Below are 24520 nucleotides of genomic sequence, written 5' to 3' on the forward strand. Positions count from 1 at the left end.
CGACTTGAGATCAAGTCGTGGCGTGTGGAGCACGAAATGTTCGGACTTCATATCAAGTCAATGGCGGCGAAAGGGTTAAGCGTAAAGTAATATAAACCTGCGCCATAGTCTTAACGACCGTGATAGGCTGTGCTGTGCTCACTAACGTCGGTTGACTCACTATCACCCTCTGTGCGGATTGTATCACGCCCGAGTTCTATAACAACACTTATATGTTAGCCGGTAACGTTCACTTTTGTTTACCGGTGTGGGCCATGTAGAAACAACATTAAATAGTTTTATTTTTTACTCACCAGTTGGCGCCACTATAGTGGGCGCAAACCAAACCGAAGACCGGCATCGTAAAACTTCTTATTCGCACTCACGTGGTCGTAGATGGGGTGAGAGATATAGTGATATGAGCATACATCGGGGTTTTGGGTGCGGGAATGATTTCGTGTATTTATAACTTTGTATTTGTAACATAATTACCAAACTATAAATTAAAAATAGTTAGTAAGCTCCAAATGTGCTTATAAATGTTAAAATAGTATCGGTGTTTACAGTTTTTACCTATTTTTTTGACAGTGTAAATCATTCCCGCACCCAAAACCCCGATGTATGGATATGAGTGAATGACCCCGGTCATCACTTTAGTTTCCGTCTACTATAGCGAGAACCGTCATATCATATCATTAAGTACTGATATTTGAAAGACACTAGCGGCCCTAGCGGCGAATTCATATCTATATGGCCCACTTTTTATCAAAAATAAATGGTGAGACTATTATAGTCGAATATGGAGAAGATTACAACTACCGAATATACAGTTAGTTACAAATGAAATCGTGTTATAGCGAAATAAGTGCGAGGTACAGTCAAACGGTTTCATGATCCGCTATCTCAAATGAACGTTGAATGTCATGTATAGTCGACGTCAAAGATATGTTTACATTTTTCATTTACAAAGGACTAAGGTGCAAAAGTGTAAACATATCTTTGACATCGACTGTACCTTACATTCTTTAAATTTTAGCAGCAAATTTTAGCAGTAGTTGAGCTGGCGCGAGATCTGCAGCTTTAGCATGGTAGGATTTTTATCACTTGTCACTATGCCTGTCATTTTCGCACTTACATACTTGTTAGAACGTAACAGGCATGGCGACAGGCGATAAAAATGCGACCGTGCTACAACCGCTGTACTGCAATGCCAATATATTTATCGACAATCGCCGCCAGCTTTTGTGAATTTGTCTCTACACATAGTCAACAATAGTTTTATTTATATACTGAGATGTGGCGTAAGAAACTGTTTGACTGTAGCCATATGAGGTGATATGAACCCAAGCAACGAAATAAGATTGTGAGAATGACTAATGAGTGTTTGGAAACTATATAGAACCATCATGAATTCGTGCGAGTTATTGTATGGGCTGTCCATGTAAACTTTCGGAGAATTATTAGAAAAAAAAATTATATACTTAAATAAAAGTTACACCTGTACGGATATGATGGTCGTTCTTGTCTACGTGACAGCGTGATAAAACGGTGTCCGTCACTTTCTTTCCCACGGTGTTAAACAGTGACAGTTATTTTATCACGTGGATAAAGATGGATAAAGCTATCCATAATAGGCTGGCTGGGAACTACAGCTGTCAAAAGTAAGCATTGTCTATTTAGGCACGTTTTAATCAAGTTTGGTTATAATTTAAGCTGTAGCATTATTGTATGAACTGTTTTGTGGTGGTTAGTGTTTTTATTTATTTAAAACTATTCACCGAAGAAGTAATAGGTATTTTGTTTGTCAACCCAATTTCAAAAACTAAACATGAAAATTCTGTGAGTTCAGTAGTCACAGAAAAAATATTCGTGGAAAATATGCCCATACAATAAAACAGCACACAGCATTTATGCACTGCCACAGGCCAATAGATTATCATGTAATTTTTACGTATTAACTGTCAATATACGTATTAATTGTACTGGCCAAGCGTCCATATAACTCGATCTCCATCAACTTGCCTTGAGGCACGCTACCGCCATCTATTGACAGTTAATAAAAACTATGAAAAACTACGTTCCTCTGCGCTAGCACATAAATACTATTATAACAATGAGAAACCAAACCAAATGTTAGTGATTTAGTGACAAAAGCTAGCTAGCACATAGGCTTGTAACCTGAATCATTTGCTGTTGGGTTATCGCCTCTGTGGCCTGGGCAATAAGGCTGTTTAACGTCTGCTCGTCCAGCCCGCCTGGGTTGTTCACCTTATTCGCAAACGTTCATATTTAGAACAGTACAATATATTAGGTACTATAAGAAAAATATAACGGGAAAAGTGTGGAGTTATTTTGGGTTTAAGAGATGATTTTGATCAGTCTCCAAATGAAACACTATTTGGTTTACAAAAATAACTGGTTTTTTAAACAATAAATTAATAGATACAAAAAGAATTTACTGAAAAAAACATATATCTGAACATTTTACATTAAGTCCACCAAAGAATAAAAAAAATATCAAAACTGTTAAGAAATATCTGTCCTGATATGTCCTAAAGAAAGTTATAAATCAAAAATACAGCATACATTTTGTTGTAATATAAACAAGCTAGCTAATTTATTCTATAAAATATGTAAGTATAATAAAAAACACAGAAAACCCGTTATTTTTGTACCTACTGCAAAACCACCAAACAACTTACCAAAATTTAATCAACTATAGGTATTAATAATATAATACAAAGTACAATTAGAATGGTGTAGGTACGTACCGTCAATGTTAGTGGACCTCCGCCTGTCGGACCTTGTACTATAATAATAGTCTTTTGCATCATATTTCCGGGCATATTTTGAGTGATATAACTAAGACCTGAAATTATTATTTTATTTTAATAAAAATAATATATTACCATTGATACCATTATTTTTTATAATAATTAAAAAAATGTGAAAAATACATGGCTATAAATATACTGTAACATAAAAATAAAACAATGGAAAATAATAAAAAAATGCAAAAAGATAATTTGCGACCCTGCCAGGATTCGAACCTGGAATCTTCTGATCCGTAGTCAGACGCGTTATCCATTGCGCCACAGGGCCGGTTGAGCGAGTCGACGAATTATGTAACACTATGCTAAGCAACATAACCTATATTTTGTTTGTTGTTGCGTTCCAGTTTTGAATTTATTAGGTTTTTTATTTTTATTAGTACACAATTTGGTCGACATTGTGACCTGCGACTGCTTTTTTTTTGAAATAAGAATAGAGAAAAGCAAGAATAGAGAAGTTAATTTGCAGCAATTTATTAGGTGATATTGATATTAAATTAATTTTGTATTAAGCAGAAACGTCTGCGAACGATGCTAATCCTGGATTTAATCTGAGGAACGTTCGAATACCAAAGCAACGAATAATAAGTACTTATCTCAGTTGATGGCGAACGATATTGATCAATTTAACGCGTTCAAATATGATGATATAGTTATTTACGATACAAGTGCGAAAAAGAGGAAATTCGAAACGAGTGGCGATATATTAAAACACGACCGAAGGGAGTGTTTTAAATCGACACGAGTTGCGAAGTCCCTTTTCGCACGTGTATCGTACAATGTTTTACAGTACATATGCCCCTTTTAATATTTGACATAGCAACGAAAAGTGCTTATTTACGCACTAGTGCGGGAAAGTAGCACCATATGTACTGTAATAGTTTTTTGACGTGATAACGTCTTATAAATCGATGAACACCGGTAGCATGCACGAAAAAGTGTCACGTTGTGGACAGATCTCCATGGTAACGTTGTGGACAGATCTCCATGGTAACGTTGTGGACAGATCTCCATGGTAACGTATAAAAGTATGCAATGTTTGATCAATGTTTACTTATGACGTTATCACGCAAAATTATCGTCCGTAAACCAACTTTACAGACAACCACATTTTTTTTATTACGGTTATGTTAGGTTCCTAATTTTATTTTAGTATATCTATACAGGATGTAATCTAAAACGTGATACAAGATAATCAAACCTGAATCTTTTCATGATTTTGAACAACTTTTACTATGGGGTCAACTTTGTAAATTAACAATAAAAAAAATCTTTGCCATACATTTTTGTCTACCTCTCCTTGACCATTTCTATGGAACAGCTCAATTTTTTTTTAATATTACAAAATTGACCCCATTAGTAAAAGTTATTCAAAATCATGAAAAGATTCAGGTTTGATTATCTTGTATCACGTTTTAGATTACACCCTGTATATACCATTTAATTTAAAAAAAGACAAATAATACCTGAGTAGGTATAAACAGTTTTTTACTGTTTTTTTTAGTTTTCGAGATTTTTCTGTGGACCTAAACCAAAGTATGCCCGTCTACTTTCTACCGGTTATCACTCAAATATCAAGGAATTAAATTATTTAACTAAAATTAGAAATATTTAATGTAGAGTCGGACTAAGTTAACTCTGCATTGCATTTCTAATGACAAATTATGGCAATGTCATCATTAATGACAATTTTATATTCAAATATGACGTTAATAATGACACTCCACTTTGTTCTATTCTAAACGGTGCAAAGTTAGCTCAGACGGAACCTAGACATTTTTAAAATAGGGTATTTGACTACTAGTCAAATCAGTTTCTTTTTACGAACTTTCAAAACGATTTTGTTACTATAGAATTTCTATGAAACACTAACCTGTGACGTCACAATCAAATTACCTACTCTTTGTAGTTTGATACGGGTTATAAAATAGAAATTGTGTCCAAAAATAACTGCTGTCTACGTTTCTCTATTAATCTTCTGGTGCTTTATTTCATGCATGGTGTAAAATAAGTTATTTTAATACAGTCAAATACCCTATACTTGCAACTAAAATACCTTGCGATGTTCCGGGAGTGGCGATGATCTGCATTGGCTGTTGAACGTACTGCGGAGGCGGTGACGTCATTTTCTCTACACATTAAAAAAAGGAACCATTAGGTTATGTTGTTAGGCAGCCAAACTCGCGTAATCAATAAGAAATTATAGTAAAAGTTTCACACGCAGTCACAAAATAGATACAGTACAGAAATCAATCTACATACAAAGTGCGCTCGAGCAACGCACACATAGACACTGCTCACGGACACGGTATCTCGGACCGGTTGGGACCAGTGCGAGCGCGAGTGCCATCCGCTTGAGACACGCGTCTGTGAACTTTTTTGTGCAATAATGGAGAAACAAAAAATAGTAGTTTATGCAACAGTGATATAATAAGGGTTCTTAAAATTCAAGGGTCGAAATTACAAAACGAGACGTAGTCGAGTTTTGTAAAAAAAGACCCGAGAATTTTAAGAACCAATTATGAGCTGTTGCATACATTACTTTTTCTATGACAGCTGCAGCAAAAAAAAAAAAAAAAAAAAAAAAAAAAAAAAAAAAAAAAAAAAAAAAAAAAAAAGAGTTATTATTTAAAAAAATTGAGTTATTATTTAAAAAAAAAAAGAGTTATTATTGTAAATGAAAACATACCTCTTTCAATCAAGATGATCGGAACTTGTATCTTTAAAAAAAATAAAGCAGTTGTATTATACTCATAAGATGACTGCTAGCAGTCATCTTATGAGCCTATAGACAAAGCATTCAAATGACATTGCTTTAGATATCACTGTCAGTCATTTAATTGACACATTTAAGTGCTGGAGTAGAAAAAAGTTATTATAACTGTTCAGTGGACGGTCGTTTGAATTCAACATAAAAATGAATTGTCGTTTTTTAAGCTACCAGTGGTTTCAGAGAGGTAAGTAAGTATCTGCTTGTATTTCGATGGCTCGTTTTAACGTTAAACAGAACAGTTAAGTAGGTAGGTACCTATGCACCCCGCCCCGGCCACTACTAGATACGAAAGCCACTATCACGTTACTACGATAGTTTTTTGTGCATAAATCATAGTTGACAACCCTAGAGCGACCGCCGAGCGTAGGTATGAAAAGTGAAGTACATACATGTGATTGACTTCTGTACTGTATCTATTTTGTGACGCAGTGTAGTGTAGTTTTAGTCATCTCTTAACCCTTTAAACGTCACGCCTAACGTGCACGGCGCGTCATCGTGAACCATTAAGCTGTAGCCACGCGCGTCAGTTGACGTCTAGTCTAAGCAGATCCGTCTGCTGTTAAATTCAATTTAATAAAAGGCAAATCTCCCAGGCCACGAGTTCTCACTCCCTAACAATGTGAAATATTTCCATTTTTCATCTGTGAAAGTACCTTGCAGAATTAACTGTCCGGATTGTGACGTAAGAATGTTCTGCACGTCCATAGGCTGCACCTGCAACATGGGCTGCTGGACCTGCAGGGTCGATTGCTGCATCTGAAACAATAAAGGGAGAGCCGATACAGACGGACCGCAACCCGATTGCAACTTGGGAACTGCAAGCCAACTGCAACGACAGCTTGCAGTTCCCATACAAGTTGCAGTCGGATTGCAGTCCGTCTGTACCGACCCCTTAGAGCTGCAATCAGCAATAGGCTACATGACTAATTTTCATTTATGGTATCAATCGATCGGGTTTGTTTTTAGGATTAAATATCTATATGGGACCCATTGCATTAAAGTAACACAAAAGTCAGAAATTGTAGTCAAAGGCCGACAGTCGCACTTCACTCGCGAAACGCCCTATACGAAACGATAAGGGAACGTGACGTCAAGGTCTCTTGGAGCCCATCTTGTAGTATGGACAAAACAAGAACATATTGCGTTTATGTATATAGTTGCTATACAATATTTTTTTGTATGAAATGTAAGGAATCGAATGGTACCCTTACTTTATCGTTTTTGGAAGTTAAAAAAAAACTTAAATTTTGAAACTTTCAGGTCCTGTATTTTTGTAATTTTTCAATATTTTATTTTAATATCCACATTATTGTGATAAATTGCTCGTTTGCTATCTATTTTACTAGATTTTGATATAAAATTCAACATGTGTCATCATCCCTATTATCCTGTGCTAGGCCTGCAGACGCAACGTAACGCAAGCTACACTACCTTGGTCATATCATGCGAAACGAGAAGTATGAACTCCTTCAACTCATTATCCAAGGAAAGATCCAGGGGAAAATATCATCCGGACGAAGACGTAACTCATGGCTCAAAAAATCTCCGAACATGGTTCAAACAGAGCACACGCTCATTATTCCGCGCAGCTGTGTCTAAAGCAGGGATGTTGCGAACATCCGCATCCGCATCCGCAACCGCGGAACTTCCGCATTATTTTCAACATCCGCATCTGCATCCGCATCCGCATAAAATCGATGCGGAGCTTATGCGGATGCGGATGTCGAACAAGTCGGTACAGGAACGTCTTAGCGGCGGCGTAAGTGCTAGGTAATTTCGTCATTACCTATAACGAAATCGTCTAGATCCAGAAAAGTCGGCCAAGTTACTGTTTATTAAATATAACACACCTATATTCTTGCTCAAATACTAAACGTTTTGTTTTTTTTTAATAAAAAAATACTAAAAATGTAATATTTGACGTTTTCTAAGTACCTAATCTTGACATCCGCATCCGCATCCGCGGATGTGAGCCTTTAAATATCCGCATCCGCATCCGCATCCGCGGATGTCAAAAAATCTGCATCCGCAACATCCCTGGTCTAAAGTTCATATAGCTCATGATAGCCGACCTCGGCAGGAGATGGTACTGGAAGAAGGCCTGCAGAGCGGGAAAAGCGCTCCAAGATTCTTACATCCCATTCGCGCTATATGTCAGACCTTGGAGGATATAATCAAACGGAGACGCCATGTCTGTAATTTTCTGTACAAAACAGTCTGCCGATTTTTGCGGGGGAGGGGAACGTCAAATGTATGAGTAACGTAATTACGGTGTAACAAAGAAACTTACATACCCACATACAAACATGAACCCTGAAAACAATACACTCTTTTTTTGGTGCAGTCGTGTAAAAATAGCCATGTCAGATAAACGTCAGTCCATACATTGTGTATGACCGTTGGCCGCCTATTTTCGACAGAGGGGAAAGCCTGTTAATGGCTACTCCGTTTAGTTGTATCCTCCAAGTGTCAGACAGATGTCCAAGTACCTGTATTGTAGGCGCTTGCATTTGCAGCGTCGGTTGCTGCACCTGCAACGTGGGCTGTTGCACTTGCAGAGTCGGCTGTTGGACCTGAGGATACAATTGAAAATGTAAATACGAGGGTATTTAGGTGCCTCCCAATGTACATTACGATGTACAGACGTAGTGCATCATTATTTTCCATCGTATTTTCACGGAAACGTATGAACGTGTCTTACTATTTCAGTCAGTCTCGGTACAAAAAGTACCGAAGTTGACTGAAGCAGCATGACAAAACAAACGTTTCCGAGAAAGTACGACGGAAAACAATTATGCATTACATCTGTCCTCTATATTATACTATGAGACAAACAGTGAGACTGACTCGAAGTCGATATTTTTATAGCAGAGCTATCCATTATTTTGCGTTATTTCTTGGTTGTTCCTATAATATTTAAACTTATTTCAGTATCAGCTTAACGTTAAGCTACAAAGTTATATTAAACTGAAACAAAAATAGACAATCACAATAAATTTAATAAACTACCTGTAAAATGGGTTCCTGTATGATAACAGAGCCAGTCTGGTCAGTGCCGCCGACCAGGACTTGTGGCTGTATCATGTCCACAGATTCTTGCTTAACCGGCACCTAGGCATAACACTTGTTTAATATTCCAGTCGATTCGATACGATTTTACGTCGAGTGAATTTCATGTAATCGTGTAACATAGTCGTTATCGCGGACTTTTAAAATACGATAAAAAGTTACAATTAATATAAAATCAAATAGAATCTCAGTAAATTTGAGAAAATTATAGTCACAAAATATTTTTTCACTCCGCACTAGTCGCCGTAGACGTACTATTTTCATCTTTTCATTTGCCCAAAACTTAGAGGATATAACCAAACGGAGACGCCTTGTCTGTAATTTTTTGTACAAAACAGTCTGCCGATTTTTGCGGGGGATGGGCACGTCAAATGTATGCGTAACGTCAAAATAGCCATGTCAGATAAACGTCAGTCCATACATTGTGTATGACCATTGGCCGCCTATTTTCGACAGAGGGGAACGCCTGTTAATGGCTACTCCGTTTGGTTATATCCTCTAAGGCCCAAAAGGATCATCGGAAAAATATGTGTCTATCAAAACATTTTTATGCCTTTAAGAAGCTACTTTAAATCTGCAGTAGGTACATATTTCTAAACTCTATGAAAAGACAACATAAACACAAAATCCAAACACAAAATTTGTTAGAAAAAACACCTTAGCACGGAGAGGTCCTCCTAAAATGAGTCCTCGAGGTCGGTGCTATGTTCAGACATGAAACAAATCACCAAGACCATCAAAGACTACAAAGTCAAGACTTAAAGACGACGGTTCATAGACTTAAATTATTTATTACTGTTAATATTGTACTAAGTATGATCGAGTTCACAGACATCTTTGCAAACCAAAGTTCCAAAAATATGTCCCTTACGACATTTGAAATGTCCACCGTCGATATTTAGACGACGTATTGTTAGTGTCTTAGGGTGGTATTCCACCTGTCCAAAGCCATTGCGTCTCACTCTCTCATTAAGCAAAATGTGAGACGAAATACACATTGGACAAAGAAATTGGATAGGTGGAATACCACCCTTAGAGGCGTGTAGACATATTTTTGAGATGTTGGCTTGTAAAGATGTTTGTGAACGGAACTATACATCCAAATGCATTTAACGAGACGGCAAAGGCAGATGAGGCTAAAAATATTGGAATTAGTAAAAATTTAAAGGTTTTTGAGCTAGTATCTATATGGTTACAAACATACCAAGTCATCTTCGTCTTCCAGAGCGGATGCAGCCAACGCTGCATATAGATTGGCGGCAGTCTTTGATACACTTTCTTGTGGTGGGGTCTGAAAACATTTAACTTTGCTAATAACTTTGGAAAGCTTAGTTCATTACCAGAAAAACAATATATTTCAGCATTATAGTCTGTCAAGCCGGATATGTCAGTAGCAATGTAAAGCAAACTAAAGTATGGTATCCCTAGGAAACGAACAAAAAGCAGCAACGTACATCGAACAACGATGAAATGTAAACAAAACAGTTCCACAGATAATATATAAAAGACGCGATTTTTGAACAATTCAAACGTAGTGTTGCTAACCCGCGATTGTTCAAATTTGCCGCCTTTTGCTACTGACAAGATTTGCTTGACCAAGTATATGTTACTTATCTTTAAAAAAACTAACCTCAGGTTTGATCTCAACCTTCGCCCTCTTATTAGGCGGCTCATTATATTCCACCTCCTCCTTCACGTGACTTTGAATCACGCTCTGAATAATCTGATTGGCCTGTATCACCTGCCCCTGGTCATTTTTGAACTGTATCAACGGATTTTGTAGTTGATCAGTCTTTAGCTGTATTATTTGTCCCTGTTCGTTCTTAATTTGAATCAGTTGTCCTTGCTCGTTCTTTATTTGAAAGTATTGGCTGCCTTGTGCGACTATGTTCTCGCTGTACTGTATGACGGGGTTGCCATCTGGTTTAACTTGGACTATTTGTCCGGTTTCCGTGATCTGGATGGTGGGTGCGTTCATGTGGGGGCCCATTTGGACGACCTGGACGGGCGGGTTGGACTTTTTCTCGAGAAGGTCCGCTAGCATTTTATTTTGCGCCGACTTCTGGAATAAAGTGTCATAATTATTTTCGCACTGTGTTGCCACAGAGAAATAGTTAAGCTAGTGGTCGGTAGCTTTATTATATTTGATCAAACCAAATTGTCAGTAAAGACAGTGTAATACTAAATTTTGGAACTAAGGTTTAATGAAGGAGTCAAAACAAACAACCCGATCGTGAACAAAAACAATTTAATTGTCGGGCTAGTTAAAGTTAATCGGTTTACACTTAATCGCTACAACTTATCAATAGAAAGTTAAACTATAAATACTGGGTCGCTATTTGACCAGGTTCTAAATTTTTTTTTGTTGGTGACACTTGGTCGATTGCGCTATTCATAAGGCAAAACTAAAAGGTAAGTAGTCCAAAATCGCAGTTTAGGAAAATAGTGGAAGGCTTAGCTGCTCAGTAGCGGCAGTCGACCGTAACCGTCCGTCCGGCTTAGTAGATGTATTTTGTTATCAAAATATTTTTCCATTACAACAGTAAATAAGAACAAAAAAAAGTATACGCATCCTTTTCTTTTGGCTGCTAGTAGGTACTAGTGTAAGACAAATATAGTATGATTCTCTCTGTCTATGTTTTAAATGAGACAGTCCCCCAACTATATAAGTTTTAAGCGTGCTCGGGGAAAAAATATTTATAGTAAAATTTAAGCTTAATAAGTATCAAATTGTAAGCAAGTATGAAACTTGTTAATAATAAGTAGGTACATATTACTATACCTCCCATACAACTTATTATTTATTAAGCAAGGAAACTGATGTTATTGCTCTAAGCTTACTTATTTTTCTATGATGTTACCTAATCATAATGTAAGGGTAATTTTATCTCAGCCCGACTCACACTTGACCGGTATTTAACTGGGATACTTACCAAAGTCAGTTGCGCCTGGTCATCGATCTGTATCTGTATTGGTTCATCCTTTACAGCTGAAATATTGAAAAAGTTACAAAAACTGACGGGTATTCGTAACAATCAAAACAGGCAATAGAATGTGTGACAATTCATATTTACCTGTATTTTCCTCAGTTTTAATCAGCATCTGTAGAATAAAAATCACAATTCAATTATGGTTGTTTTCTAAATACCTATTCGCACATTATATTTTACGCAGCTTAAACTCACTTATATAGACGAGTTTTACGAACATGAGAAGTGGAAGAAGCAAGGGTGAGCATAGGTAAGATAAGATAAGATAATTTATTCAAATCATGCCCGCCGCTAACTCTGGCCAGCGTATAGGTTAAATCTGTCCCTAAAAACCCTTAGCAACCAAAGAACTATGTCCTAAGAACAAGCACTATGCTGAGTTGGTAGTTGGGAACATTTCGTGGCTTATATGTTAAGTTGTGTTACGTGTTGTTTTCTTCTTTTATTTTGCCACGAATAAACGCTCTCTATCCTATTCTATTCAATCCTAAATATAGTATTTACATTAGAAATCTTTTTTAGACATCAGCAAACCATCAATATCCCATAGCCTAGTGCCGCCCACCATACAAAATTATAGCCAAGGAAGTTTGAATCTTGTTGTATTTTCAATTGGGTTGAATTTCATTTGTTATAGAATTTTACGAGACAAATGAAATGCTACCTACTTTGTTATTAATTAAGGCTGACTTTCCATCGAAACTGAGTGTACATCCAAATGTACATTGGGCGGCACGAGGAGAGAGTATTGTTTACCTTGTCTCCTTGAATAGTAGGCGTGCTACTGGCAATTCCACCCGGTGTGATCGTCGTACATTTTATCAATGCCTCAGGGTCCACGTCCATTACCTGAAAACGTTTTCAACAATTCTGTGGTAATCCACAATTCTATGCAATACTGTGGTAATTCACGCATGATAATAATGTCTGAACTATTTTTTTAACAGCAGTTACGAACTATTAGGTATCTTAATTATGTTTGGCAATGATTTTATTCAATATAATGTAGAATGCGTCATAAGAATAAAATGCCGAATAAACTTGAACTTTAATCACTACAACCGGGCTAGCACAAGACTGGCGCGACAGTATCTCGCGGCGAGACTACCCGTCCCTCTTTAAGTAACACAAACATATGTAGTTAGAAAAAGACGGGTAGTCTATCTCGCCGCGCCAATCATATGCTAGGCCCACATGAACGTTTACGTTTACATTTTCACCCCTATTCCCTCCCACATTCTATTTGATTGCTAGTTGAATATCCAAGTGTAAGGCCTGAGTGGACGCTCGAGTTGGGCGTGCAGCGGGGCGGGGCGTGCGGCGTACATGTTAAACAAATGCAAGCGTATAGGAGCGGCCTTAGTGCACGCTGCTCAAATCACTTGTGAGCCCGACGCCACGCTGCACGCCCCGCCGAACGCTCCGCTTCGAGCGTCCACTCAGGCCTTACACTAACACTTACCGATTGGTTAGCCTGCACTACGACTGACCCGGACGGCCCGCCTCTCTGCTGGTTTTGTTGTCTTTGTGCTACCTGTATAAATCAAATTATATTAAATCTCAAAATAAAACTGATCTGATTGGGTAAATTTATACTTGTTTATTTTATTACTTTAATATTTTATTGAATCAAAACGCATGGTAGAAACTAATTTTGGTACTTGAAATTAAAAAAAAAAAAGACTTCATGAAAAAGCCTAAAACGGCCATTTCCAAGACTCGATACCTATTGCTTTAAATATACTAAACAACATTTCTTAATATGATCTAAGCCGACGCTGATATGTCAGATACGATTAAATAATAATTAATTTACAAAAAAAAAATTAACAAATTATAAACCTTGTATTTTTTTCAAATTTAGTTTTATCTATTTTATACTTATTCACAAGTAAAAATTATAATAATTTATTTCAAGTAAGGCAAATAAAATATATACATTAAAATTCATTGGTTTCATGCTTCCATAATCACCACTCACCATGCCAAATTATTATAATTGTTAGTCTAATTGTTACTATTGATTGGCATGCTTATACTACTCATGTTCTACCTACAACAAAACTACAAACGTAACAAAACCTTAGACCCTTTTAACCAAACTACATACATAAGTACACAAGTTCCGAAAAACTCATTGGAACGAGCCAGTATTTGAACCCGCGATCAAATTGAGCGAGGATTTGACTTATAAATTAGGTACAAAAGTAAACGCAAAATCAACACAACCATGCAAAATCAAACGTTTCATTCAATACTCTTCTACTCAAAAACCTTAAAAAAAAACTCACAATCAACACTTTAAACCCATGCAATTTTTCTTTAGGACCAGTCATCGTTATTTTGACAACTCTTTTACCAGTTTTTCCACCAGCCTTCACATTCTTTCTCTAAAATTATAACACAAATCGAACTGAAAAATAAAACGCCTAAGTAAAATAATCCCACTGAAATTATATACCCTGTTAAGAACAGTTATATTATAATTAATGTTTTGGAAATTATCGCTTTAAAATACTATATTTCACCGCTATTTTTTCAACCGGTTCCGAGCCTTGAACATTACTGTCTCATCTTAACAGGGTATAATTATACATAAAAATATCATTATCAAAATATGTAAAGCCAAGGCTTCCCATTTTTCGACAATGTCTAAAAAACACCAAATAAGGGTACCACCACTATCCCACCCAATTGGGTCAAAAATCAAAAACAATAAACATGACCGTTTTAGCAAAATTCCATCAATATATTTCAAATAGTGGGGATACCCTATTTTAAACACACTTATCTAAATCACGCGTATATCAACCGTTATCCTCTAAAATGACCTTAACACCCACAATTTAGTTCCCCTCAATTCCCTAAAAACGGGAACGCGGCGCGAATGCCATATGACTTCAGTGACGTTCAAATTATTGCTCACTACAAACAGTGTTTACCACACCGCCTTTATTGCACAACACAATGTACAGTAAGCTGCAGAGATAACTGACCCCCTTGCATAGAAACTTGTTTGCAGTGGGGTCCGTTATCTCCGCAGCTTACCGCACATACATTGTACAATACAGGCGGTTTGACGGGAGCAAAAAGGCATCAGCGCTAGTAATCAATTAAACAGACTCAAATGTTATCGATGAAGCAATTTTTGGGTGGTATTCCACTTGTCCAATTTCTTGGTCCAATGTGTATTTGCGTCTCACATCTAATACCTTTAAACGAGCAATTCTTGTTTATTTATTTATTTATTTATTTATTTATATATATATATATATATATATATATTTCGGGGATCTCGGAAACGGCTCTAACGATTTCGATGAAATTTGGTATATAGGGGTTTTCGGGGGCGAAAAATCGATCTAGCTAGGTCTTATCTCTGGGAAAACGCGCATTTCCGAGTTACTATATGTTTTCCGAGCGAAGCTCGGTCACCCAGATATTATTACTTAATAAGAGCGAGATGCAATGCACATTCAACGAAGAAATTGGACAGGTGGAATACCATCCTTTACATGTACATGTACATGTCAATCCTCATATGGTATTCGCGCCGCGTACCCAGAGGGCGGTGATACACGCGTGCCACAACGTCCACGGCAAACATGTTAGTAGTGTTATTGCGACTTACTTGTTGGGTTTGTAGGGCGGGGCTTACTTTATTGGCGAGCAGGTGTTTTATTAGAGTTGTGTTGGTCGCGTTCGCGTCGAGCGCGTGCGACAGGTGCGGGTGCTGCGGCTGAGGAGCGGCCTGGAATCATACATTAACGTCCAGTAAGTACCTAGACTTGGCTTGATAACCGCCATGTGGGATGTTGACTCGACGATCATTGTCCCGATAGTCGTTTCAGTGAACGGTCTAATAGCGAAGAGTCTCGACCAACATCTTGAGAGACTCTCGCTAGGTGGTTGGATCAAGGGTCAGATGCAGAAGGCGGTGATCTTGGACACGGCGCGGATAGTCCGCCGGTTCCTCTCTCTGCGGCCCTGACCACCGGCAGCTTGGGCCTTGCCCCGCTACTGGCGGCACACTAGGTTAGGTTTTTTATAATATGCTTATAAGTATTTTGTATTGTTTTTGTACGTGTTTTTGTATTTTATTTTTATATCCATATTATAAAATAACTTAAGTTTGAAGAGAAATAAAGGAAATAATAGCACTTACCTGCGGTTGTGATACGGCAGGTTTGACTTCTACCGTTGCCGTCTTATTCGTCAGCTGCGCTTTCAATATTGGTGACGCGGGTCCTACGCAACAATAATACATTTAGCAATACATAGTAGCTCCATTAGGTAAGTAAAAAACTGTTCTCTTATTTTCAGATTTAAGATATTTTACAGTACATACGGTGCACTTTAGCACAATAGTGCGGTAATTAGCACTTTTCATGCTTAATATGCCTATGTCCAAAATTTAAATACGATACACGTGCGAATAGGTAATTCGCAACTCGTGTAATTAAAACACACTCTTCGGTCGTGTTTTACTTTATCGCCACTGTTAACGAATTACCTACTTTTCGCACTCGTATCGTAATGTACTAATGTTATTTGTAATGTAACAGAATAGACAATACGTTACGAATAATGTAGAAATTTATTAAACGTATAAAAACAACTTACCCGCCGGTGGGTTTCTGTTCTGCGGGTTCTTGGCTCGGATACCGATGTAGACCTGCTGGGTCTCGCCCGATGACAGCGTGATTGTGTTAGGGCCCACGGTGCCACCGAACACGGTCCTATAATCATTCATTTTGATCACATTAAAACATCTTACTGCATTGCTTATCTTATTGCATTGTCTGGTTTTGCTGTCAATTATTTTTTATTTATGTTAGTTTGGCTCTCCAAGTCTTTACTTGTGCCAGATGTCCCGTGCTGTTGCACGTTTTTTGACCGAGTCAGGGCGAAGCGTGTCCCTTTCAACATAGGCAAAAGCGTATGTCCGGCTGTCCTCCTTTACAGGTCCTCTGAACTGATTCTCGTGAAATTTTGTGAGCAGGTTCGAAAATTACATAGAATTCTCTTGTCAATTTAGTTTTTAGATTTCCTTCAAAATGGCAGATTTGTAGTCGCAAAGATTACAGCTTAGAGAGCCTAGAGTCTGCATACACGTTATCTGACAAGTCGGGACAGGTTGGCGGGCGCAATGTCGCCTACTGGAAGAGTCTCGTCTGTGTTACGTAACCAGATTACCTGACAAGTCACGACAGGTTGGCGGGCGCAATGAGCCCCTTCCTCTTGAGCTTGGCGCAGCAGGCGAGGTACTATCGGTACAGTTCCGGGGCATCACAAGTGCTGTTGTCGCCTACTGGGAGTCTCGTTTGTGTTACGTAACCAGATTACCTGACAAGTCGGGACAGGTTGGCGGGCGCAATGAGCCCCTTCCTGTTGAGCTTGGCGCAGCAGGCGAGGTACTGTCGGTACAGTTCTGGGGCGTCACAAGTGCTGTTGTCGCCTACTGGAAGAGTCTCGTCTGTGTTACGTAACCAGATTACCTGACAAGTCGGGACAGGTTGGCGGGCGCAATGAGCCCCTTCCTCTTGAGCTTGGCGCAGCAGGCGAGGTACTATCGGTACAGTTCCGGGGCATCACAAGTGCTGTTGTCGCCTACTGGGAGTCTCGTTTGTGTTACGTAACCAGATTACCTGACAAGTCGGGACAGGTTGGCGGGCGCAATGAGCCCCTTCCTGTTGAGCTTGGCGCAGCAGGCGAGGTACTGTCGGTACAGTTCTGGGGCGTCACAAGTGCTGTTGTCGCCTACTGGAAGAGTCTCGTCTGTGTTACGTAACCAGATTACCTGACAAGTCGGGACAGGTTGGCGGGCGCAATGAGCCCCTTCCTGTTGAGCTTGGCGCAGCAGGCGAGGTACTGTCGGTACAGTTCTGGGGCGTCACAAGTGCTGTTGTCGCCTACTGGAAGAGTCTCGTTTGTGTTACGTAACCAGATTACCTGACAAGTCGGGACAGGTTGGCGGGCGCAATGAGCCCCTTCCTGTTGAGTTTGGCGCAGCAGGCGAGGTACTGTCGGTACAGTTCTGGGGCGTCACAAGTGCTGTTTTCGCCTACTGGAAGAGTCTCGTTTGTGTTACGTAACCAGATTACCTGACAAGTCGGGACAGATTGGCGGGCGCAATGAGCCCCTTCCTGTTGAGCTTGGCCCAGCAGGCGAGGTACTGTCGGTACAGTTCTGGGGCGTCACAAGTGCTGTTGTCGCCTACTGGAAGAGTCTCGTCTGTGTTACGTAACCAGATTACCTGACAAGTCGGGACAGATTGGCGGGCGCAATGAGCCCCTTCCTGTTGAGTTTGGCGCAGCAGGCGAGGTACTGTCGGTACAGTTCCGGGGCGTCACAAGTGCTGTTGTCGCCTACTGGAAGAGTCTCGTATGTATTGCGGAGCCACGCTTGGGCGAAGTGCTCGTTTTCCTGTGTGTAAAAAAAAACATAATATGTATAATGAAAGTTTATTATCACGGCTAAATCTTTACAGCTAGAAAAGTACTAATCTACCGGAAATGTAGGGTATTTGACTACTAATCAAATCAGTTTCTTTTTTCGAACTGTCAAAACGATTTCGCTACTATGGAATTTATATGAAACACTAGCACGATCAAATTACCTACTCTGTATATTTTTATACGGGTTTAAAAATATAAATTGCGTCTAAAAATAACTGCTGTCTACGTTTCTCCATTAATTTTCTGGTGCTTTATTTCATGCATGCTGTATGTAGCAATGGAAACTAAAAATGCCAGTTTACGAACTTGCAACGCCTACTTTCCTGCCCAATGGCATATGCGAGTGTAGCACCTATTTGTACAGTCGCCATCAGATATATCGGCGCGGCTAAGGCGCTCACAAATATCTGAACACGCCTCTATTGTCAGGGCGTTAGAGTGCGTGTTCAGGTATTGTGAACACCTTGGCCGCTCCGATATACCTGATGGAGACTATACAGTACGTACCTGAACTGTGCGCTGTTGCATGTGCGAGTGCTGTATGCTGTTGGGCGGCGCTGCGGGCTGCGGAGACTGCGATTGCGCAGGAACTTCAACTGCCTTCGTCGGCGTCGATGGCATGGGCACCGCCTGTGCCAACAAAACCGGTATGAAAATACAGGAATAACCAAACTAACTAGTTAATAATTTAACATATTAGTTAGTACTAGATGCTTATTAGAAAATAAAACTTCAACGTAGGATGTAGGTAACTCAATGTAGTAATGTTTTTCAATCTCAGTACACAATACAGGCGAAGCCTAGTGTGGCAGTCATAGGTTAAGTAAAACCTGTAAACTTTTTGGCAAATAAAACGATTTTTATTTTATTTTTATTATTATTTTAACTATATTAACCTCGTAAGACCCACCATATAAAGTTTTCAAATGTTTTATTTGAACCTTATTCTATAAGTAAATTAGAAAGAATTTCGTTTGTTTTAAAAATCAATGAAACAAAATAAAGCTACTTTATTTGGTGCATGAAAGGTTCAAATTAGATTGCACGAACATGTACATTGTAATGTACACTTAGTCTCAGATGGATAATATGCGTTATCATCGATATTAATCGCGCGTTGAAGTTTTAATTTAAACTGTATTGCGCAAAGATATACAATTATGTCAATTATGTACAAGAGGCGGGCTTAATGCCAATAGGCATGGTAAAATCTATTTAATTTTAATCATTTCAAAGCAGCGTCAAGTAGTGGTACGTGCGACCGAGCTATATGACTGGCCGAGCCCCTCCGTCGCACGTTAGACCGCGTAAAATGCGATAATCTGAACGCAATATAAATAGGGTATTTGGCATTTTTTATGAATGGTACTAGTCGGTCAGATTTGTTTTGAGGATCAAATGTCTGTATGGGTCATTTGATCATCATTATTGTCGTACAAAAATGATGATCAAATGATGGTCAAAGTCTGGCACCCGCACTTTACTGACAAAACGCCTCTAACAAAAAGGCAATACATCATGGCGTCACCATGTAACGTTAGAAGCCGTTTCGATATATGGAAAACAGGGAAATTGCGATTCTGTCGGTGAAATATTGCGTTTATGTATTTTGTTGCAATACAATTTTTTTTTTATTAAAATGTAAGGAATCGAATGGTACCATTACTTTTTTTTTGCTATTTGGAAGTTAAAAAATATACATATTTTTAAAATTTCAGGTCTTGTATTTTTTGACCGAAGCGAAGCGAAGGTCTACGTTTTGACTCGGGCATTTTGCTTTTGTATGTCCGGATGTTCTCCTCTACAGGTCGCAATTCTTAACCGATTTTCGTGAAATTTTGTGACCGAATTCTATGACTAAATAATTTTTTTTTGTCGATCCGGTTTTTGGATTTTTTTCAAAATGGCGGAGTCGTGATAGCTCCCGCCTAAACAAATAGTCGTATCGGTATCATAAGAGTTTTTTCTTTTTGAGATGTGTTTATAGATTAAATGGCCAAAAATTCAGAAAATTTGTATGGCTGGGTTTGGTGGTATTTAGATATTTAGTTTTATTTGAGAATGAGTAGCTAAATTTCGTCAGCTTTAGTAAGAACTATAATGGCGTATTTTGCAAACGTTCGCTTTTTTTGTTTGCATCGGGAGGTCCCTGGTTCAATCCCCAGTAATTGTATACTGCTACATAACTTTTTGTATTTTTTTTAATTCTTAAATTTCGTATAGTTGTTTTTTATTTTATTTTTTTATTATGAAAAAATGAAAAATTTCGTATTTTTTATTTATCAAGCGCGGGTTAAGCGTATTCGTTTAATTTTTGTTTGTAGCGTTATGTAGTTTTTAATTTTTTGTTTACTATACCTATATTTTAATAAATATTTTTGCCATACATTTATTCAGTTTTAAGCTCTGCTCGCGAGGTCTACAGCTCACAGAGCCACTAGTTTATTATTTCGATATATTTTTTAAGTTTCCAATGTATTGTGATAAACTGCTCATTTTCTATCTATTCCACTAGATTTAGTTATAAAATTCAACATGTGACATCAACCCTATTGAAGTGCGCGATTCGAGTATCCTCGCGGGCAAAACCGACGACCGGTCTGGCCTAGTGGGTAGTGACCCTGCCTGTGTAGCCGCGGTCCTGGGTTCGAATCCCAGTAAGGGCATTTATTTGTGCGATGAGCACAGATATCTGTTCCTGAGTCATGGTTGTTTTCTATGTATTTAAGTATTTGTATATTATATATATCGTTGTCTGAGTACCCACAACACAAGCTTTCTTGAGCTTACCGTGCGGCTTAGTCAATTTGTGTAATAATGTCCTATAATATTTATTATTATTATTATCAAAACGGACAGGTTCTAACCTGTAGCTGCGTGGGCGGGTTGTGCCGCTCCTGCTCGCGCTCGGCCGCCGCGGCGCTCGGCCCGCTCACCGTCTCCACCACCCGCATCAGGATGCAGGCCCGCGGCCCGTAGCTTTGTGCCTGGAACAGACGACGGTTTTAATCTCAAACAAGATTTATGGAGAAGGGATAACTTTCAGTGATGTGTGACAGTTATACGGATCGTTATTGAAAGTCAAAAAAGTACTAAGAGCTTCGTCAATATATTTTTCATTTATCATGCTCTGAAAGAGGGTCATTGTTGTTCTAAAAGGTGTGCAGAAAGTGATGGGTTTTTTCACTAGTGCATTTAACTTTCAAAGTACGATATTTTCATTTTTTTAAGATAAACAATTGAAATTTAGTTTTAAATGGATTCGCTATACAACTTCCATTCTGATTTTTAACTCCCCATTCCATAAGTAACGAACGATTCTTTTACTTACCTAAATTGTTAATTGAAAGTACCCTCGAGAAACAGTATAAAAATCATGTTGCAGTCATGTTTTTTTAAATCAAATGCATTTTACTTTCCTCGTATTCGAAATGAAAAGTAGAGTGTTTAACTCAGGTGAAAGGGACAGTCATTCAGCCTCGGACTATTGGCGCTCCGGTGGGTCGGCCCAGGAATCGCTGGGTAGACAGTGTGTCGGCGCGTACACGCACTCCAGCGTGCACACCAGCACCATGATGTCGCGCAGCGTCAGGAGGGGCACACGTCACACTAGGGTACACTAACCTCGACGGTGACGAGCGACACGAGCGTGGCGACGAGGCCGGGCACGCGCGCCACGCACTCGCCGGCGCGGTCGCCGAGCGACGTCAGCGCGTACACGCACTCCAGCGTGCACACCAGCACCATGATGTCGCGCAGCGTCAGGAGGGGCACACGTCACACTAGGGTACACTAACCTCGACGGTGACGAGCGACACGAGCGTGGCGACGAGGCCGGGCACGCGCGCCACGCACTCGCCGGCGCGGTCGCCGAGCGACGTCAGCGCGTACACGCACTCCAGCGTGCACACCAGCACCATGATGTCGCGCAGCGTCAGGAGGGGCACACGTCACACTAGGGTACACTAACCTCGACGGTGACGAGCGACACGAGCGTGGCGACGAGGCCGGGCACGCGCGCCACGCACTCGCCGGCGCGGTCGCCGAGCGACGTCAGCGCGTACACGCACTCCAGCGTGCACACCAGCACCATGATGTCGCGCAGCGTCAGGAGGGGCACACGTCACACTAGGGTACACTAACCTCGACGGTGACGAGCGACACGAGCGTGGCGACGAGGCCGGGCACGCGCGCCACGCACTCGCCGGCGCGGTCGCCGAGCGACGTCAGCGCGTACACGCACTCCAGCGTGCACACCAGCACCATGATGTCGCGCAGCGTCAGCAGCGCGCACACGTCGTGGTACACCTGCGGAACACGCTTATATTTAGGGCCAGCTGCACCATCCGCACTTGACAGGCTGATCAACGTCAGCCGGCGCGCCGCGCTTTACTATGAAACTTTTCATACAATAAAATTTAGCGAACTCTTTAACGATGACTAAAGTTTGGTGCAACCGATCCTTAGACAGTGCGAGAACTCGCATGCGAATTTCATTACACTGCGTCATTTGATCGGTCGGCTGAATTGATGTAACCTCAATGGTCCACAATGTAACTATTATCGCATGCGAGTTCGCGCGCCATCTAAATGAGCCCTTACTCTGGAAGAACTCTATATTGAAAATGTTCAAACACCCCATAAAAAAATTAAAATTGTGCCATCCAAATTTAGCAGGCGATCCAAACTAATTCTGCACTTGGCAAGCGGCAGTGAGAAAGTGACACTAAAAACGTCAAACTTTCCTATACTTAAAATAAATTATTTCACACCATGCACGAAATAAGGCATCAGATAATTATTAGAAAAATATAGATAGCAGTTATTTTTAAACACAATTTCTATTTAATAAATCGGATGGAAGTATAAAAAGTAGGTGAGTTGACTGTGACGTCACTACACACGTTTTCATATAAATTCCATATTAGCAAATCGATTTGACGGTTCTAAAAAAGAAGCTGATTTGACTAGTAGGAAAGTAGCCAATTCCAACGAAATTATGACGTTTAGAGTGACTTTCACAACAGAAAAGGTATATCATAAATCCTAAGCAGAAAACGCTGCCGTAGCATTAGATTTGATATTAAGGTGACACAATTTAATACTTGATAAAGTAGAAATACCGTAACAGAAAATAGGATAAACCAATTCCGTGTCCGTGTCCAAACCTTCAAACTGAACTTCAAAACTTTCATAAACATTTTTTTTTTAATAAATACTTTGACATACCTTAGCCTCTAAAGATCTGAGTAATGCGTCTTCATTGGCTTCGTTCTGAGCCAACTTATTCAGCAGTTCTAACGCTGCCAGCACTCTAGCACGATCGTTGGAGACCAGTGCCGATTGGATCGTGGAGAGGATGTGACGAGAGATGAGGCAGGTTGCTGGGTCCTGTAGGGTAAGTAAAAATTACACTTAAAGCTACATATTTATTACTCGATTTAAATTGAAAATCATTTCATGTCAACTCAGAAAATAACAATATAAACATAATTTATGAATGTTGAGTGCTTGGGTTGCTGCGATCTGCTGTTCTTTGATTCGCCAACGGAACAGCAGCTGACGTTCATGCAGGTTCCGTACGTTTGTAGATTGAAGACTCGAGAGGAAATTACTGGCGCAATTTATACCTGGCCACAGAATAAATAATAGTACTAGGTACAGAAGATTCACTCTCTAAAGCTTTGGTTTCCTCCGATAGAGGTGCCGTCATATAGCGGCCGTCTCCATACAAATACTACGACATCCATATTTAGCCATCTTATTTAGTATGGAGACGGCCGCTATATGACGGCACCGCTATCCTAGGAAAACCGATCTTAACAAAACGCGTCTGTTACAATTACGACAGATATGACCGCTAGGTGGCGCAAACGCCACGCGGCTTATGGCTAGCCGACAAAATTGGTGTGGGACGGATGTACTTGTAGGTACTTGTTGCGACTGGCCTAAGTACGCAAGGTCTACGTACCTTTATAATGAGTTCAGTGGAGATATTCCCAAGCGCGTCCAACCCCGACTGCCGGAGACTGCCCACCCAGCAGTTGGCACACAGCAGCAGAAACCTTATCAGCGTGGTGTTCTTCGCCAGATACTGCACGTTTTCGTCATGAAACGACAGAGAGCGGACTATGGAGGCTATTTGGAGGACGCGTTGCGTGTATACGCAAGACGCGCCACCTGGTAGCTCGGGGGCGAACAACTGTTCGTCCTCTGATGGCTCGGTTACCCAGTCTTCGTGTGCTTCCTGTAAAAAAAATAGTAGTTTATGCAACAGTGATATAATAAGGGTTCTTAAAATTCAAGGGTCGAAGTTACAAAACGAGACGTAGTCGAGTTTTGTAAAAAAAGACCCGAGAATTTTAAGAACCAATTATGAGCTGTTGCATACATTACTTTTTCTATGACAGCTGCAGCAAA

At 39.7% G+C, this 24520-nt stretch overlaps 1 protein-coding gene and 1 non-coding gene across 2 annotated transcripts in view; both read right to left on the reverse strand.

Moving 5' to 3' along the window:
- Nucleotides 1-24520, reverse strand: part of LOC134654588 (AT-rich interactive domain-containing protein 2) — a 48906-nt gene that overhangs the window by 18936 nt on the left and 5450 nt on the right. Inside the window, exons 7-28 of the mRNA XM_063510057.1 lie at nucleotides 24072-24347; nucleotides 23330-23491; nucleotides 22244-22408; nucleotides 20968-21087; nucleotides 18608-18730; nucleotides 17899-18068; nucleotides 16266-16381; nucleotides 15808-15890; nucleotides 15274-15393; nucleotides 13105-13176; nucleotides 12399-12491; nucleotides 11727-11754; nucleotides 11586-11641; nucleotides 10283-10714; nucleotides 9857-9943; nucleotides 8593-8694; nucleotides 8073-8156; nucleotides 6237-6339; nucleotides 4867-4941; nucleotides 2751-2848; nucleotides 2158-2247; nucleotides 98-196 (exon numbers count right to left, since the gene is read on the reverse strand). Of these exons, the coding sequence (XP_063366127.1) occupies nucleotides 98-196; nucleotides 2158-2247; nucleotides 2751-2848; nucleotides 4867-4941; nucleotides 6237-6339; nucleotides 8073-8156; nucleotides 8593-8694; nucleotides 9857-9943; nucleotides 10283-10714; nucleotides 11586-11641; nucleotides 11727-11754; nucleotides 12399-12491; nucleotides 13105-13176; nucleotides 15274-15393; nucleotides 15808-15890; nucleotides 16266-16381; nucleotides 17899-18068; nucleotides 18608-18730; nucleotides 20968-21087; nucleotides 22244-22408; nucleotides 23330-23491; nucleotides 24072-24347 (2754 nt within the window). The remainder of the gene's footprint in view (nucleotides 1-97; nucleotides 197-2157; nucleotides 2248-2750; nucleotides 2849-4866; nucleotides 4942-6236; nucleotides 6340-8072; nucleotides 8157-8592; nucleotides 8695-9856; nucleotides 9944-10282; nucleotides 10715-11585; nucleotides 11642-11726; nucleotides 11755-12398; nucleotides 12492-13104; nucleotides 13177-15273; nucleotides 15394-15807; nucleotides 15891-16265; nucleotides 16382-17898; nucleotides 18069-18607; nucleotides 18731-20967; nucleotides 21088-22243; nucleotides 22409-23329; nucleotides 23492-24071; nucleotides 24348-24520) is intronic.
- Trnar-acg (transfer RNA arginine (anticodon ACG)) lies at nucleotides 3009-3081 on the reverse strand. The gene has a single exon. It is a non-coding gene; the product is annotated as a tRNA-Arg (tRNA).

Source organism: Cydia amplana, chromosome 15 (genome assembly GCF_948474715.1).
Source record: "Cydia amplana chromosome 15, ilCydAmpl1.1, whole genome shotgun sequence".
Classification (NCBI taxonomy): Eukaryota; Metazoa; Arthropoda; class Insecta; order Lepidoptera; family Tortricidae; genus Cydia; species Cydia amplana.